Source organism: Eschrichtius robustus, chromosome 3 (assembly GCF_028021215.1).
Source record: "Eschrichtius robustus isolate mEscRob2 chromosome 3, mEscRob2.pri, whole genome shotgun sequence".
In the NCBI taxonomy this organism is placed as follows: Eukaryota; Metazoa; Chordata; class Mammalia; order Artiodactyla; family Eschrichtiidae; genus Eschrichtius; species Eschrichtius robustus.
This window is the reverse complement of record NC_090826.1, coordinates 1481330-1498602: the sequence shown is the minus strand read 5'-3', so window position 1 is coordinate 1498602 and position 17273 is coordinate 1481330. Positions and strand designations below refer to the sequence as shown.

Below are 17273 nucleotides of genomic sequence, written 5' to 3'. Positions count from 1 at the left end.
AGGCACAGACCAAGACGCGAGCACGCGTCTTCTCCGCCACATTATTCATAACAGCCAGCGCTCATGAGGTTCCTGGATGCTCGGCAATGCCCGAGGGGCTGCGCCCACCAGAGTGAGGAGGCCATTAAAAAGCAGGCTCCAGAAGAAGACGCCAAGGTTAGAAGGGAGCCGAGCGGGTCTAAGCCCCCAGGGCCGGGCTTGTCGGGAGGGGTTGGTTGGGGGGGACAGAGAGACGCAGCTGGTAACCTGGAGCAGTTAGAAACCCACGCACACAAGGGCTCAAGGAAGGTCGTGTATTCTGTACTTTCCAAAGCATCTCCTCGGAGCAAGTCCTGCTTCCACAGCCAGGAAGAAAGAAATACAGGCGAGGCCAACATAGAGCCGGCGCGAAGTCCCAGGGACGGCAGCGGATCCGAACACACTGTGAAGCCCCCAGAGCTTGCACCCCTGCCGTGTGGACTTACGCGAGTCCCCTCCCCTAGCCTCATGGCCCAGAGGCTACAGCCGCCCAGCCCCTCCAGCCCCAGGCCAATAAGGGCTCAGACTCAGACACACGGTCCAGCGCCCCAGCGCTGTAAGACCCAGTGTGGTGAGGGGCCAGACCCAGGCCCCGCGTGCCTCCCACGTCACCCCCAGATCCATAGCCTCTGGGCAGCTCATTTGCATTCTCCCATCCTTCGGCCTGTTGAATGAGATTAAGTAGCTCTAAATGAACCCCGTTACCAGGGACGCAGGAGAACAGGGTGAGAAGACAGCGCAGTGGGGGTGTGGCCGTCCCACTGCCCCAGCCGTGGGCCTGGTCCCCACACTGTCCACCCACCAGGCTCCTCTCCGGAGTGCACGGGCTCTGCTCTGCGCCAAGGGCCCAAGGCCGAGACGAGAGCCACAGCACCACGGGAACACCAGCCACACTCACTGCCTGGGCTGGAGCAGGGCTTGCCCCCATCGTGGGCACCGTGGACGCAAGTGGCCCCGAGTAACGTCACTGGCGCCACCTGCACCCGGCCCCAGAGCCCAAGTAGCCAGGGCTCCAGAACGGCCCCCGGGCCCACACCTCTCGGGCACCGCTCTGACCCGTGGCCCCCCGCCCCCCGCCTGTCTGCCGCTTGGGGACAGAGCTGGCTTCAGCCAGGGCAGGCACTGCGGCGCAGAGGAGCCCGGACGTGCTTCAGTCCAACGCAAGGAGGCGCCTCCTGACCGCAAGGAGACCAACCGTCCCCAGGCAGCCTCCAGCACACACCGGCCCAAGGGCCTCCCCCGCCCTCGTGGCTGGGAAGCCTCCCTTGCTCACAGGGGCTGCCTTAGGAGCCTTCTGGAAGGACCTCCAGGGCCAAATCAGGCATCCCCCCCAGCCCTGCCCTCCGCCCCGCACCCAGTGGAGGACCTAGCCTGACGTCAGCATCAGCAAGCCGGGCATGGGGGGGACAGGGAGCTCGGGGAGGGGGAGGGGAGCTGGGGAGGGGTCGGTAGTTTGACGGTGGAGCCCCCTCTCCTCGACATCATAGCCCCTCCGCACGCCCAGAACTACAGGCTCCGTCCGTCCCACCCCCCGGAGGAGTGGCCTGGTAGCCTCCCCTCCCCTCCGCTCCCCCATTCCAACTACCCCTTCCTCTGGCGTCCATTCCAGACTGAGCTGAAAAGCAGGGCCGGGAGCCCAGGCAGGGGACTGTGCGCCTCTGAGCAGACACGCCCCCTCAGGCGGAAGAGACCTGTCCTGTCCCGGCGCATCTGGGGAATGTGGGAGGAACGAGTCCCGGCCGGCTCGGGCCCACGGGGGCAGGGAGCACGAATGCCCACAGGCGCGCACACGCTCTCGCCATCACCGCGCATTCCTGGGGCCTCGGCCGCCCAGGAAGAGCAGGCCTCCTGTGCGTGAGCACGTGTGCACACACACACAGACACACATGCACACACACATATGCACACGCACACCCCACTGAGGTGCAGACCTGTCATCACGCCCACAAGCCTGGTGCTGGCTGGGCGCCACGCAGACCCTCACCCAGGACCGTCCCAGGAGAGCTGAGTCAGGGTCCCATGAGCAGCTGTGTCCGCCGAGGAGGGGCCACGAGGAACCCCCTGCCCGCCCCGCCCCCCAGCCAGAGGTGGACCTGCCGCTCAGCAGAGGGACCAGCAAACCAGCCAGAAATTCGCACCCCCCGGGGTCTCCCACTCCAGGTGGACGAGATCCCAGAGCCCTTCTGACCGTCCCCAGGCACCCGGCCCAACCACACACCTGAGAAGGAAACACTGCCGAGATGCCAGAGACAGGCCTGCACCCACCAATGTGTTGGGCTGCCCCCCGGCTCAGCCCATCCCCTCTCCCAGGTGCGCCGAGCTCCCCCCTCGTCCTGCAGCTCCTGAGGAGCCCGGACTACAAGGAGACCAACCGTCCCCAGGCAGCCTGGTCCTTAGCTTGATAAATTTCAAGACCAACCGTCCCCAGGCAGTTGGTCCATAGCTTGATAAATTTCAAAGGCAACACAGGAGTCGTTTTACAGAGAGCGGCCAGCCCCCCTCTGTTGTGACGGTGCTGGATGCACTAGCCAGCCCTGGGCCACGCTGGGGCCCCACGGACCACAGGAGGAGCCCAAGGCACAGGTGGGCCCCTCAGCCCTTTCTCCAGCCCTCTGAGGCGCACAGCCCCTGCCTGGGCTCGGGGCCCTGCTTTTCAGCTCAGTCTACCCAGGGCCAGTAGGGGGTATAGGCACACACTGCGGAGGCCTCAACTCCAACTCAGCCCAACACGCTAGACTCTCAGGGCAGAAAGCAGCCAGGTGCCCTGAGCGGGGAGGGGTAAGCCCCCCACCTCCCGCAGGCCCAGGCCCAGCCTGGTATGTAAGTCTGCCACGCGGTGTGGGCATGGTCTGTCTGGCTGGACGTGGAGCCTGGGCTGCCCGGGGAGGACCAGGGCACCGCCAGGCACCCACCCTCCCCTCAGGCAGGGGCTCTCGCACCTGGCCAGGTCCACCCGCGCACCTGTGTGATTCCAAAAGTTGGGAGTCGAGATGCAGCAAACAAATGTTGGGTGTTGGACGTGAGAAGCACGGTGAGCCGGGGGTTGCTGGGGGCAGGGGCGCAGCCCCAGGGCAGGCGGGACGTCCCCCTCCCCAGTCTGGAGGGCGGAGCGTGTGACCTCACCCAGCTGCGCCCCTGAGGTCTGTGCGCTTTCCAGTCTGGATACTATAGTCCCATGGCTTTTAAAGTTGACAGAGAGAGAGAGAGAGAGAGAGAGAGAGAGAGAGAGCGGGGTCCTCGACCCACACAACCCGCTTCCAGAGGCCACAAGTGTCCCGGCCAACAGGCCACAGGACACCGAGGCCTGGAGGCGCCACACGCAGCTAAGAGACCGGCTGAGGCCCCCGAGCCAGCACAGGGCTCGCACGGGTCTGACCAGGCCGGGCGGAGCCGCAGGGGGAGCTGGCAGCCCCCAAGCTGCCTTCCCAATAAGTCTGCTTGTGCCTCTTCCCTTGTGCCAGGAGACATCCCACTCCTGGCAGGCCGCAGCAGCCCCCCAGTCCTGGAGGAGCAGGCGGGGCCCCCTGTGCCCCAGGTGGGACCAGGACATCACGCCCGCTGGGGAACTGAGCCCAGAACGGCATCGCCGTCTACCCGGAAGCCTCACTCACCCACAGGCAGAATGTTCGTGCTCAGGAAAGGCCGTCTGCTCTCCAGATCAGGGCCTGGGTCCTCGGGCAAGGGCACCATCGCGGAGGGACCGAGGGCTCTGAGGGCTCTCGGCAGTGAGGCGGCAGGTGAGAGGTGGGACTGGCCTGGATTACCAGCTGGGGCCGGCCATCTGAGGGAGGCAGGGAGAGGCTGCTCTGAGGTCCCTCTGCCCCGAGGGCCCCAGCGTCCTCTGCCGGGATGGAGGCTGGGTCTGCCGCTCATCACTCCTAGAGAGGCAGGGGCAGCGGGGCTGGTGAGTGAGGCCTGTCCAGCGTCCAGGTGAGTGCTGGGCGGGAGTGCAGGAGGGGGCTGTATTGCAGCCCTGCTCCACTCCCCCCACCGCCCCCCACAAGCAGCCCTTCAAGGTGGGGTGCAGGGCAGCCTGGCAGGGAGTCTGGCAGGAGGTGACCCCACCGGGGACACTGAGGCTTTGGGGGAGGAGCAGGTGCAGCCAGAGGGCAGGGGATCTTATCAATGGCTGCATCACCAAAGTGTTGATTGTTTCTCTGTGCTGGGACTTGTTCCATAGCTTGATAAATTTCAAAGGCAACACAGGAGTCATTTTACAGAGAGCGGCCAGCCCCCCTCTGTTGTGATGGTGCTGGATGCACTGGCCAGCCCTGGGCCACGCTGGGGCCCCACGGACCACAGGAGGAGCCCAAGGCACAGGTGGGCCCCTCAGCCCTTTCTCCAGCCCTCAGGTCCCACTGCACTGTCACCCCCAGGTCCGCAGTCTCAGGCCCTTCCAGCTACCACTCGGTCTGGGCGGTGGGTGGAGGCCACGCTGGCCTCCCAGGCAGCCATCGGCCCCGGGGCTGTCTGGCTGGGCTCCCACCACCCCCCAGTGGGCCCAGACCCCGCCCGGCCTCCGCGTGGCCTCCATAGAGGCTCAGTCCCACCCTGGCCTCTGCTCAGGCCCCCCTGCTGCACCTTTCCAGCTCCTCCCCAGCCAACCGCCTCCTCGCTCCCGCAGGCCAGCTCCTTCCAGAGACTTCCTCTGTGCCACTGCCTCCTGTGAGCCTCCTCCCGGGGGCCACAGAGAGACCACAGAGGCCAGCATGGGAGGCTTTGGCCGCTGGGCTCTGTTGCACTTCTGACGTGCCCAGGACGGAGCTTCTGAGGCCTGGCCCTCAGATGGACATCGGGACACCTGGGCCCCAAGACACCCGGAGCCACGCTCTGCCCAGGTGGGAAAAACAGCGGGGGCGGGGGGCAGCACCCCTCCCAAGGGCCCCTCAGAGCCGCCCTACCTCGTGGCCCTTCTCCAGCCACCCGGGAAGGAGGGCCCCGTGGCGGTCTGCCCTTCCTTCACCCTGGCAGGCTTCAGCCCCCAAGCCCTCCACCTGGCCCACCCCCCCCAAGATCAGCAGCAGACCCGGGATCGGCTGCCCCCAGGGCCCGACAGCCAGGGCCCCCGTCCCAGGCTTGCCCATCCCCCTCCCTGCTCCCCCAGGAGTTCCCTGGGGTCCTGCACGTCCCACGAGCACAGAGGGGATGCCACGCATCCCCCGCTTGCCCACCCAAGCCCCGCCGGGCCCACACAGCCCTCCACAGGCCCACCTCCCCTCCTGGGCGCCCCCTCGCCGCCGCCCGGGCCCCCGGCTCACCTGCGGTGGCTCCCCCGAGGCGGCTGGACCACCACGGCCCCTTGGCCACACAGCCCAAGAGGCCGGCGCCAGCTCTGGCCGCTGAGCCGGCTACTGCCAGGGTTCCGAGCAGGCCCCACGCTTCCTGCCGCGGCGGGAGCCCAGGAGCTGTGCCCGGACATGTCTGCCACAGTGGGGCCGGGCGTGGGGCTCGGGCTGGGCTGGCACAGTCGAGCCTAATTAGGCAACAGCACCCACCAGGAGCTGAGGCGAGGCCACGGAGGGCCGTGAGGTCAGCGGTTGGCGAGCTGAGGCCCCGGCAGCACAGGCGCCCGTGAGCCCCGCCCCCCGAGCCACGCCAGGGCCCCTGATGGCGCTCCTCGCTTCCAGCCACGCTGGCCCCCGCGGGGAGGGGCTGAGGGTCAGAGGAGCTGCCCGCCGTCCCCAGCTCGGCCCCTCCCGCTCTCACAGGCTGACCCCCGGGCTAAGGAGGGGCACCGCCCCTCTCAGGCCTCCAGCCTCTGCTCAGACCCCGGCCCAGATGCCAGCGCCAGGCCTGGGAACTGGCTACTGCCCACGGGTGAGCAGTCACGGTGACATCATTCAGAGCCAGGCCGGGTCGGGGGGGGACAGGGCCGAAAGGTTTACTGGACTCCTGACCCTCAGAAGCCGGCCGTTTAATCAGGACCCTCGGCACAGGCCCGGATAGGCTGGAGGGTGGCCCGGCCGAGCCCAAGCGCCCAGGGGGCGATGCCCACACCCAGACGGGCAGATCCGCCTCCATAGAGTGGCCAGTGCCCAGCCTCGAGGCCCCGGGATGGAGTGGCTGCCATCCTGGTGAGTCCACAGCGCCCACCCGCCCTGCCGTCGCCCGCTGCGGGGGCCTAGGTGTCCCTCAGGCCCGGCCTCCCGGCCTGGACACTGGCTACTGCTTCCATCCCAACCCCGCCCAACCCCGCGGTGCCCCCGCACCATGCTCCACAGAGCAGCGGGCTCGCAGTGAGAGCGCCACAGGGGCCACCGCGAGCCCCCCTCCGGCCACCCTCTCCCTCTTGCCCCCCGCCTTCTGTGCCAGCGCCCAGGAGGTGGGGCCGCCACATCCTCCACTGGCAGCACTGGCATGAGAAGAATCCCAACCCACCAACCCCAGCCCAGCTGGTGTGGCTGCACTGGGCCCGGCCCCGAACAGCCAGCCTTTCTAGACCCTCTGCCCAGGTCCCCCCTGGTGTCCACCCCGGGCTGGACACCTGGCCCGAGGCCCCCAAGGGCTGACACGGAACGATATCAGGGAATCAAAAGGATGGCCCGTCTGCTGCCCAGGGCCCCGACCCCAGCCTTGCCCATCCCCCTCCCCGCTCCCCCAAAGCTGCCTGCGGAGTCTCCTCCCCAGGTGGGACCCTCACTGCCCAAAGCCTCCCCCGAAGCCCCCTCCCACACAGAGCCTGCTTATTCCCGCATCCCTGCCACCCCAGCACAGCCTCCAGGCTGGGAGTGGGGTCCAAGGTGGAGGAGCCCTGACGATGGGGCGACAGGTCAGGGCTCCCCTGTGGCCTGAGAGTCTGGAGCTGGACCCTCTACCAGGAGCCACCTGCTGCCGGAGCCTCCCCCGTGCCCCACCCTGGACCTAGCGGATGAGGACGCAGAGAATGGAGGCTGGACCCCGACAAGCCCGGCCTCCCCGCCTCGAGTGGGTCAAGCCAGCCAGAGCCCAGCACAGAGGCTGTCACCCAGGGCCCGCCAGGCCGCACATGGCAGCAGCCCTGACCGCGAGGCCAGGCGGGAGTGACTGGGTGATGCAGCCACACGTCTGGGTGCAGGGGCTTCACGGAGCAGGACCCTTGCCCGGGGGCAGGAGGGAAGGGCTTTAGTTGAGGGCAAGTCCTGGGTAAGAGCAGGGATCACTCAGCCAGGGCACGTGTGTGCAGCCTGGGACCCAGCCGCTCTGCTCCGGAGAAAGAGCCCCTCCAGGCCCCAAGGGATTGGGGGGGGGTGGGCGGGTATCCAGGGCAGCCCTGTCAGGTCGGGGAGCTGGAGGCCCCAGGGTGGGGGACACACACTTGGAACAACACGGCATTAGAAGGAGGAAGAAAGAGTGTCTCGCGGGAGAGAGATGCGTCTTGAGAGCACAGTGCTGAGCGAAGAAAGCAGAGGTCAGAAGGGGGCAGACAACCAAGACCACGCCACAGAGCACTGCTTCCCGAAGTGTGGCCCACGGAACCCCAGGGGTCCCCAGAACCTTTGGGGGCCCATGAGGTCTGAACTATTTTCATGATTCCGCTCTCCTTCCCCGTGCTGACGTTTGCACAACAGTGGGTAACACTCCGCACAGATCAAGGCTGCGAGACCACAGCCGCATCGCCTCCTGCATCACTGCGCGCTCAGGATTAAACAAAGAAAACGCCGTGTCCCTGAGCCCGTCCTCGACAGAGCAGTAAGAATGACAAATTTGATTAAACCTCACCTCTGGGTTCGCATCTTTCCAGTATTCTGTTCGAGACCACGGGGAAGGGCTCCCGAGTACACACAAAGCTGCCGCCCCCGAAATGGTCGCGGACACAGCCCACAGACACCATTTTTTACCCGAAAGAACAGCTGGCAAACTGGCTCTGCCGTATGGGTGTGCAGACATCTGGCAGAAGTTTCCTCAAAAACAAGTGAAGTGGGGACTTCCCTCATGGTCCAGTGGTTAAGACTCTGCCTTCCAATGCAGGGAGCGCAGGTTCGATCCCTGGTCGGGGAGCTAAGACCCCACATGCCTCGGGGCCAAAAAACCAAAAAAACATAAAAAAAAAAAAACAAGTGAAGTAAGCACGCCACTTCAAAAGAAAATAAATAAAATGACAGGATCTGTCGCCAACAATCAAAGCCACAGCTTAAGTGAACATCAGCATTTGGAAGCACTTGACTCCACCACTGTGAGTTTGACAGCTTCCAAACAGTGAAGGCTGTTTCCCATGAGAGTGGTGGTGTTAATGTGCTCTAATGAAACGTGTCAACATTTGGAAAATCCACCGAACTCAGCAAACCAATAGTTCCCCGACGACCAAGACAGGATAATCCAAAATCACTCACAAGTGAAGATTCTTTCCAAGCGAAAACCAGACCAATGGGTGTTAGTGTAACAGAGCCCCTGACGGCCGTTGACAGGGATGCAACTTTCACATCTCAGCTCCCTTAAAGAAGCTCTCACTGGTTCCGTTTTGGCGGAGCATCCGAGAATATCCACCGTTACCTGAGTCGGCAGACGTCCCCATAGTCTTCACCACAACGCACTGGGACAGATGGAATGCTGTGTTCTCTACCCAAACACGGCAGAGATTTGCAACAATGTAAAAAAATGTCCCTCTTCTCACTGAATTTTTTGTTTGGAAAAAACCAGTTATTTTCATAAAATGTTATTTATATTAACGTGTAATTAGTTGATTGTTATTTTTAGTAAGGCCTCATCCATAACTGTTTTCTTTAATGATCACTTTTACGTTCTATTGTGGTAACTGTCAGGTGATCATGACCAGGGGTGTGCTGGGCAAGATTGACCAACCAGCTCTCGGGGGAGGAAAGCCCTGAGGATGGTGTTTGCTGATGCCCATGGTGTAAGCACACCCACCGCAGCCAATTTCAGGCTATGACCGTGAGATTACTGAGCGCGGAGTTGGGAAGAAATGGGCGACATTCCATCCCCTGGGATTTCCAGTCCTCAGATGGAACAGACACAAACCCTATCTAGACAAGAACATGGATAATAGTAAGATGTGAATAATTAGGAAGTGCTAAGTTTTGAGTGTTGATTGCTTGTGCTTTTACATAACTTATATGGTTTACGTAATTTGATTTTAATAATGGCTGTGTTTAACAACCAGCTCACAGAATTACTGGATATCTCACAGTCGGCTCTCGCCAGCTCTCTCTCCACTGGACACAAAGCTCTTCGGGGTCCCCAACAATTGTTCAGAGTGGAAAGGGGTCCGGAGACCAAAACCTTTGCACCGCTAACATTGATATGGATCAAAAATAATTGCAACACAAAATGTGGAAGCAACCTGAGTGTCCATCATGTCCATAACAGACGAATGGATAAAAAAGATGTGGTACATATACACATGGAATATTACTCAGCCATAACAAAGAATGAAATAATGCCATTTGCAGCAACATGGATGGACCTAGAGATTATCATACTAAGTGAAGTAAGTCAGAGAGAGAAAGACAAATACTCTGTGATATCACTTATATGTGGAATCTAAAAAAATACAACAAACTAGTGAATATAAGAAAAAAGAAGGGGGCTTCCCTGGTGGCGCAGTGGTTGAGAATCTGCCTGCCAATGCAGGGGGACACGGGTTCGAGCCCTGGCCTGGGAAGATCCCACATGTCGCGGAGCAATGAAGCCCGTGCGCCACAACTACTGAGCCTGCGCGTCTGGAGCCTGTGCTCCGCAACAAGAGAGGCCGCGATAGTGAGAGGCCCGCGCACCGCGATGAAGAGTGGCCCCCGCTCGCCGCAACTAGAGAAAGCCCTTGCACAGAAACGAAGACCCAACACAGCCAAAAGTAAATAAATAAATAAGCCTACACCTTTAAAAAAAAAAAAAAGAAAAAAGAAGCAGACACACGGATATAGAGAACAAACTAGCGGTTACCAGTGGGGGGAGGGGTAATATGGGGATGGGGGATTGGGAGGTACAAACTATTGGGGGTAAGATTGACTACAAGAATGTACTGCACAACATGGGGAATACAGTCAATATTTTGTAATAACTGTAAATGGAGTACAACCTTTAAAATTGTATTAAAAAAACTTTTAAGGTAAGTGCAACAAAACACAGTATGCATTCTGAAAAATAACTAAAACAAAAGGTGCACACTGAACACCCATCAGAGTGCACCCCAAGAAGGGGCTGGATGGGGTGAACGCAATCAATCAACCATGCACCAATCAGCCAAGAGCAGGGCCGGGATGTGAAGAGGAGTGGTCCCCAGAGCCCTCTGTGCCCGAGGCCTGCAGAAGAGATTGCTGTGGAAGTGGGCGTCTCCAGGTCGGAACTTGGTTTGAAGCCTGCCTCTGCGTAGCGAAGAAACTCTCCCTGAGCTTTGGTTTCCTGGCCCGTAAAGCAGGTGCACAGAGAGCCCTTCCCCAACAGGAGATGGCAGGCGCCGTGTCCACCAGCCAGGCCTGGAGGAGCCCAGCCTGGCAGGTGGGCACAGACCCTTCCGTGTCTTCACGCTCTGGGACCCCTGCCCTTGGGGGCGCTTTCCCCTCCCCTGCGCCAGGAGCACACCCCACAGGAGCCAGGCTGCAATCACTGGGGTCCACCCCATGAACAGAGATGGGCCCTGGGAGCCCCCCATCCTCTCGGCAGCTCCAGCCCCTCTGTCCTGCCTGAGCCCCACCCTCTCCACGAGAGCGTCACTGCCAACCTCCATGCTCCGCGAGAATCTGCAAAGTGTGGCGAGTTCAGTCTCCATGTCACAGTGGGGGAGGGTGCTAAATGGGTCAAACGGCCCCCCGGGGCCAGAGGAAGGGCCCCAAAAGGGATAGCAGAGGTCCTGCCTGGACCACCTCCATCAGACGCCAGCTCCCTGCGGCCCCGAATGGAATCCTGAGTCTTTGGGCGGGGTGGTGTCTATTGAGTGGAAGAGGTAAGTCAAGGCTTGGGGTAGGGGGCCGGGAGAAGGGAGGCACAGGGCATGTCCCTGCGTCCCTGCGTCCTTAACCCAAGGATGCAGAGCTCCTGACCAGAGCCCCAGGGGCGGCTGGGGGGGCCCTGCACCCACCCTCACCCCACAGTAGGACCCAGGCTGGCAGGGAGGAAGGTCTCGCTCGCCACAAAGGTCCAGTGTCGGGGAGGGTCCGAAGGGGTTCAGAGGGGAGCCATCTGCGGGAGGGGGCGCCTCAGGCAGAAGGGGCAGCAAGTGCAAAGGCCCTGCAGCCAGAAGGGCCCGTCTGGTCCCTGGGGCCCAGGGCTGGCTGGGAGTCCCCAGTCCCAGTGCAGCTTCCTCAGACAGAAGCCCCCTCCCTCCCCCAAGGGAGCTGAGGGAAGCATTTCTGGGCTCCTCCCGGCTCTGCCATCTCCACGGCCAGGCACCCGACCCCGTTCCTCCGTCCTCCCTCACCGTCCTCACGCCCCCAGGGGAGGCCGGCTGTGGCCCCCACGCCCCGCTGCCGGGTGGGCATCAGCCCCTCCCTCTGCCGGCCTCCAGCCGTGTCCCCCGCTCTCGTCCAGAGGCCGGTACCTGCTCGCCCCTCCGTTTTCCCCTGGATGTCTGTTGTCTCTTGAAATTCAGCGGGAAACTCAAGGCCAGGCAGAGAGGACAGACCCCCAGACCAGCCCCAAGCTGGGGTGGCCGCTGCAGACCCCTTCCCGGGGGAAGGCGAGGACCACGGCCTGGGGGGCCTGGCACGGGGGCTGCTGGGACCCCCGACAGGAGCGGATCCCGTGGAGGGGGAGAGTGGAGGGGGACCCTGAGAGAGCATCCCCTCTGAGAAGTTTTGTGCCTGGAGGGGCAGCGGTGGCGGGGGGCGGGGAGGGGGACTGGTGTTTGGATGAAGGGGGAGCACAGGGGACGCTGAGGTCACACTCGGCACCCAGTGAGGGTGCCGGCCACAGCTGCCACACCCGGGGGAGAAAACTAAAGACGCACCCTGGGGCCCCCACTCAGCCCTGGCCTCTGAGGACGGGGCAGGGGGCGGGCGGGGGATCCGGAGCCTCCTGCTGGGGACCCTGACCCCTGGCCTCCAACAGACCGGGAGCCACTGTCTCCACACAGCGCCTCGTGGGAGAAGCCCCAGGCCACGCCGGGCCACGCTCCAGGCCACGCCGGGCCACGCCGGGCCAGGCTCCTGCGCTTCTGCCTCGGGGAGCCCCCGTGCCGCACGCTTGCTGCCCCCAGGCCCTGGTTGCTTCCCGATCTCACGACTCTCACGTCTGAAGTGAGGAGCTCGTGGGCCTTCAATAGCATCAGCTCTTCTACTTTGAAAGTAAACACCCCGAGGCTGCAGAGGGGCCGTGAGAAGCACTGGCCGTTGGCAGCTACCGGTCGCTGTGAATCAGGACAAACCCCCGCAAAACCCAAAGTTAGAACCACATGGATGCAGAGGTGGAAACCAGCGCACAGTGGTTCCTTCCAGCCGTGGCCGGCGGGGCGCTGGCAAGGCAGGCCGTGGCCTCGGGTTCCCGGCGAGCCTGCGCCGTGGACGGTGCCCGCCACGCACCGGGGCCTGTCCACTCGCTCTGGCCTCGGAGCTCGGTCCACACAGACACCCTGAGCGCCGCCGCATGCCGGGCGCCCGCTGGGAACAGACGGGGGATGCCCTTGGGGACTCTTATCACCGTCACCCGAGTCCACAGACCAAGCACTGCTGCTGCTGAGATGCCTGCAAACCTCTGAGGCCCTACCACCCGTGGCCCCCATGTCACCTCCCAGCAAAGCCCGAGCCGCTCAGCCCTCGGGGCCCGCCCGTGAGAGGAGCCACAGCGAGCCTCGGGCTGGCCCCGCGCCACCCGCGCCGCACACGCGTGGGTCCCGGGGGCTCCCTGGCCCAGGATGTAAGACTCTCTATCCTCCATTTGGCAGGTGAGGACCTGCGCAAGGTCACACCTCCAGCACAGAGGTGGCAGCCCCCGTGGCCGCCCCCATTAGGAGGATGCTGTCATGGGGACAGGGGGAGGGCGTCTCCAGGGAGCGTCCAGCACAGCCCCCTCCACGAAGAGCCCCAACAGCAGGCCTGACCTCCCTGTGCCCGTCCACACGCGGAGACACGAGTGGATGCCGTTCCCTGGGCTGGAGTGAGGCAAGCGTGTGGGTGACCTGCGTCAGCCACTGTCAACACCCCTGCCCAGCCAGCGGCCTCTCTCAGGCCGCCCTGGCTTTGCCTGGTGCCCACAAATCCTCAGTCTTCTGGGTGCCCCACCCCACAGGGTCCTGGCTTCTCCCCCCTCCCTCCAGCCCCAGGGGAGGCGGGGAGGACGGCCTCTGGTCTGGGCGGAGCCCTCCCTCTCCTGCCAGTGCAAAGCCTCTTCCTCCAGGAAGTCCTCCCAGATCACCTCTTCCTTGGGCCCTTAGGGTCCAGGTCTTAGTTACCAACCAGCTCAGCCCCAGATGATGATTGCACTCACGCCACCCCCACCCACCCTGGCATCAGGCAAAGCCATTGGGATCCAGATGTGGGACCAGACAGACCTGGGATTCACCCTGTGCCTGCTTTGGACCAGGCATGGTCTCTCCGAGCTCTGACTCTCAGCTCTGCCACATGGATGGTGCCCCTTCCCTCCTTGGCCCCTCAGGCTCCAGATTCCTGTCCCGCCCCCTTGAAGCTCTGACAGTGGCCCAAGGCCCCGGAGTCCCAGCACACCGTCGGGCCAGGAATCGTGCCTGCCTGTCCCAGGCCAGCACAGGGACAACCAGCCCTGGCCACCGGCAGAGTCCCTGGCCAGCCCCTGTGCCCTGAAATTGCTTGACATTACTTCCCAGACCAGCCCAAGCCCCAGGCAGCCCCTGTCCTGCCCCACCCTACCAGCCCCTGCCAGGGCACCGCTCTGGGTCCCGCAGCAGGGCCTTCCCACCCCTGCACTGAGGGAGGCCTCTGCCCAAGGGGCTGGTGGGAGTCCCAGCTCGGTTCTGGGGCCCGCCCACCTATGCCCGCGGCCCCTCCCACCGCAGGCGGCCGAGCCCACCCTGTGCCCACTGCACCCCCGCCCCACGCGCCCCGCCCTGGGGCCAGCTCCGAGGCTGCCTGCTGGGGTGAGGTGTGTTCCCAGACCTCCCAGCGTGGCCACCACGGCCAGCTGGAGGAACCTGTTCTCCAGGTTTGTCCCAAGGGAGTGCTGTGCCCAAAGGTCAGCGGGGGGCGGCGGGCGCTTCCCCGGGCTCTCCACCCGCCCAGGCCTGGGGCCGGAACTGCAGCTGCCCACCCCTACGCCCCACAAAGGGCAGCAGCGCCCACCTCTGCTCCACACCCCGAAGGCGCCTGCCCAGTCATGGACTCAGGCCCGCAGCAAGGCTGGTCCCCAGCAACCCGTGTCTCTCCACCCCCACCACCGGGTGGGCATCTCAGCCTCAGTGGCCCCTCTGCCATTCTCCGACGGTGAGAAACACCCGCTCCCCCTTATAGGATGGGGATACAGGGGGTCCAGCGAAGGCTCTGCCTGGGAGCACCCCACCCCACAGTCCCAGGGCAGGGGTGCACCCAGCCCGCTGTCCGGCCGGCCTCGGATGACCCTGAGCCCTGGGATTGGGCAGGAGGGGTCACACAGTGAGACTGCCTTGGCTAGAATCAGGGGTCTCGAGCTGACCCACCTTGCCCCTCCTCCTTTCTCCCGACAGATGCTCCCGAGCCAGGCTCCGCGGCACAGCAGCCACCCAAGCAAGAAGCCCATGTCGGGCGAAGCCGGCCTCCCAGGAAAGGGATACAGACCAGCTGGCCACTGGCTTGCCCACCAGTCTGCTGGGTGGGGCTGTGGGAGGTTGGGAGATGAGCAGGGGAGCTGGGAGAGTGAGGGGTGCAGCAGGGCCACGCCCCACCCCCACCCCCAGCCGGGCTCAGTGAACGTCCTGGAGGAGGGAGCGATCTGACAATGGGAGGAAGTGAATGAATTTGGTGGTGATGTAATCGGGAGGAACATTTGTATTCTACTACAAGTTAATCACTACAGGGATGTTGCCTGTAAGTGTAAATTCTACATAGTGGCCCATCTCTGGGAACCCTGCTTCCCAGGTTATGAGCATTCAGCTAAAATGCCTTTGTTTAGCTCACAGGAAACATCCTGACCAGGCCCACGTGTGAATGACTGCAGGGAGGAAGAAATTCACATATCCCCTCCGGAGGCTGACCGGAACCAGGAAATGCTTGACTTTATTCCCTCCCCTTTTAGTACAAAAGGAGCCTGAATTCTAACTCAGGCACAATGGCTCTTTGGAGCACGAGCCCACCATCTTCTCTGTCTGCTGGCTTTCTGAATAAAGTCATTATGCCTTGTCCCAACAACTCATCTATTATTGGCCTGCTGTGCGGTGAGCAGTATGAGCTTAGACGCAGCCTGCGTCTGCCGATGCGCGCAGAGGACACGCTTAATAAACATCAGCTCGTTGTATCGGCATCTCCATTCCGGAGACCAGAAAACTGAGGCCCGGAGGTCAGACAGTGCGTGTGAGAGGTCCCAGTGGATGAGGTCACACAGCCGAGGTCACAGCGGGTTCCTGGCTCAGCACGCTCGGTTTGTACACAGCAGTGGACGTCAGGGCCCCACGCTGGGGCTGGACCCCGGTCAGATACCTCTGCCCGGCGCGGGTGGCCGCTTCCCCGAAGTCCACACGGCTCTTCCCCTTCCTGTCCCAGGAGCCAGGTCAGAAGTCACGCGGTGAGGCCTCCAGCAAGAGCCCTCATCCCTCCAGCCCGTCCGGAATCCCAGAACCCGAGAACACAGCGGGCAGCGCACAGGGCTCGGGCTCGCCTGGCTGCCAGGGGACCCGGAGAGCTGACTTTTGATGAGGCAGGGACTTCTGTCTGTCCCTCCCACCCGACTTCCCTCTGAAACCATCTCGTCCCCCTCCTTAGTCGTGCGGCCATCTCTGCACCCGGCGAGTCGTCACTCTGTTCTCCTTTTGGTTCTGATCCAGATTCATTCACTCACTCCCCAATCCATAATTCTACCCGCTAACGTGGTGGAGCAGATGGGCCCACGGCACCATCTGCTGGCCATTCTGGGCTCTGACCCCAAACTCAAGTCACAGTAGGGGCCCTGGGGCGCCAGCGGCAACCCCAACCAACCAGCCCCACGGCAAGTGAGGACACTGGGGAGATCTGAACCCAGCTGGACCCCAGGCCGCACATCCCCGAGGACAGACGCTTGGTAACACTGTTTCTGGCCTTGCCCTGCCCAGTACAGCTGTGCTGGTTAGAAGACTGGGAAGATGCAGTTCTGGGCAGGGAGCCGGGACCAGCCAGTGGAGGAGGTGCCCTGGGCAGGCCCCACCCCTCAGGCTTCCCTAAGGAGCCAGCCGGTGACCCTGAGGAAGGGGACAAGACCTCTTCCAGATCTGACTTGGTGCCGGTGGACACTGCATCCATCTATGCAAGCCCATAGGCCAGGGGGTCTCAGGGGCCAGCCTGTTAGTTGGCCAGAAACTTGTGAGGCCTCAGTGTCTCCACCCGGCCCCCGCCCGAGGGCCCACCCCTGGCTGCAAACCAAAGCAACAGGTGGCCTCTGTGACTAGGAAACTGGGTACACAGACAAGGGCACCGCTCCAAAGGGACACGGGGGCTTCGGTAGCAGGAGGCACTGCGGGACCATGCAGGTCCTGCCCCTTCCCTCTAAAAGGTGCCTGCCTGCCCCTGGTGGAAGCCCAACGAGCTCTGAGCCTGTCCCCAAGGCCTGGTTCTGTGTCGCTGAGCCGTGCCAGCCTGTGCACGTACCCACAGCTGACGCCCAGATATGGGAGCAGAAGTGAGGCCGAGAGCTGCAACCTGTCTCAAGCCACGCCCTCCAGGCCGAAGTCAGGGGGGCCCCGTGGCTCCCCCACCCCCTCAGCCCACTTGCCTTCTTTCTCTCCTGCTGGGCCCACGGCTCCCCTTAGTGCCCACAGGACAGGGCCCTCTGGTCTGTCTGGGGTACCCCTGCACCCCCTCCACTGGGGCACAGACACAGATGCCATGACCTGCTCCAGACCCAGAGCCCTCAGGGCACCCCCACTGCCTCCTCCCACTGCCCTCCCCCCAGGCCCCTCCTCAAGTCCAGCTGTGGCCTGTGCCTGGGCGCCGGGCTCTCCTAGCTCTGTCCCCTCTGGTGCATGGCCTTCCAAGTTCCCCAGGCCCTCTTCGGTCCCTCCTCTGAGAGCAGCTGGGAGGGGTCAGGGGTCTGCAACTTGTGGGGCCTGGGCAGCCTACAGTAAAAACACCGCGGTTCAAGAATCAGAGCTCCCTGCCCCGCCCCAGGCCGCAGAGCACCTTTCCTGGGCCCGCAGTGGGGGTCGCGGGGATGAGAACACAGGAGGTGCCAGCGCCCCGCGGAGGGCACCGCAG

General features: G+C 63.2%; 1 protein-coding gene across 1 annotated transcript; it reads left to right on the top strand.

Moving 5' to 3' along the window:
- The first annotated feature begins 63 nt into the window (after positions 1 to 63).
- LOC137763058 (nascent polypeptide-associated complex subunit alpha, muscle-specific form-like) lies at positions 64 to 7041 on the top strand. Its single transcript, XM_068541806.1, has 14 exons — positions 64 to 589; positions 824 to 1018; positions 2329 to 2407; positions 2547 to 2601; positions 2819 to 2834; positions 3480 to 3755; positions 4395 to 4513; positions 4555 to 4683; positions 4776 to 5447; positions 5727 to 5835; positions 5922 to 6092; positions 6144 to 6340; positions 6646 to 6787; positions 6884 to 7041. Exons 1-14 carry the CDS (start codon positions 64 to 66, stop codon positions 7039 to 7041), a joined length of 2844 nt encoding a protein of 947 aa, XP_068397907.1.
- Positions 7042 to 17273: the final 10232 nt, after the last annotated feature.

Coding starts and splice junctions, on each gene's coding strand:
- LOC137763058 (XM_068541806.1), top strand. CDS start 64: ATGAGGTTCCTGGATGCTCGGCAATGCCCGAGGGGCTGCGCCCACCAG. Junction 5,448..5,726: donor GCCCGGACATGTCTGCCACA/GTGGGGCCGGGC, acceptor CCGCTCTCACAG/GCTGACCCCCGGGCTAAGGA. Junction 6,788..6,883: donor CCCTGACGATGGGGCGACAG/GTCAGGGCTCCC, acceptor CCCTGGACCTAG/CGGATGAGGACGCAGAGAAT.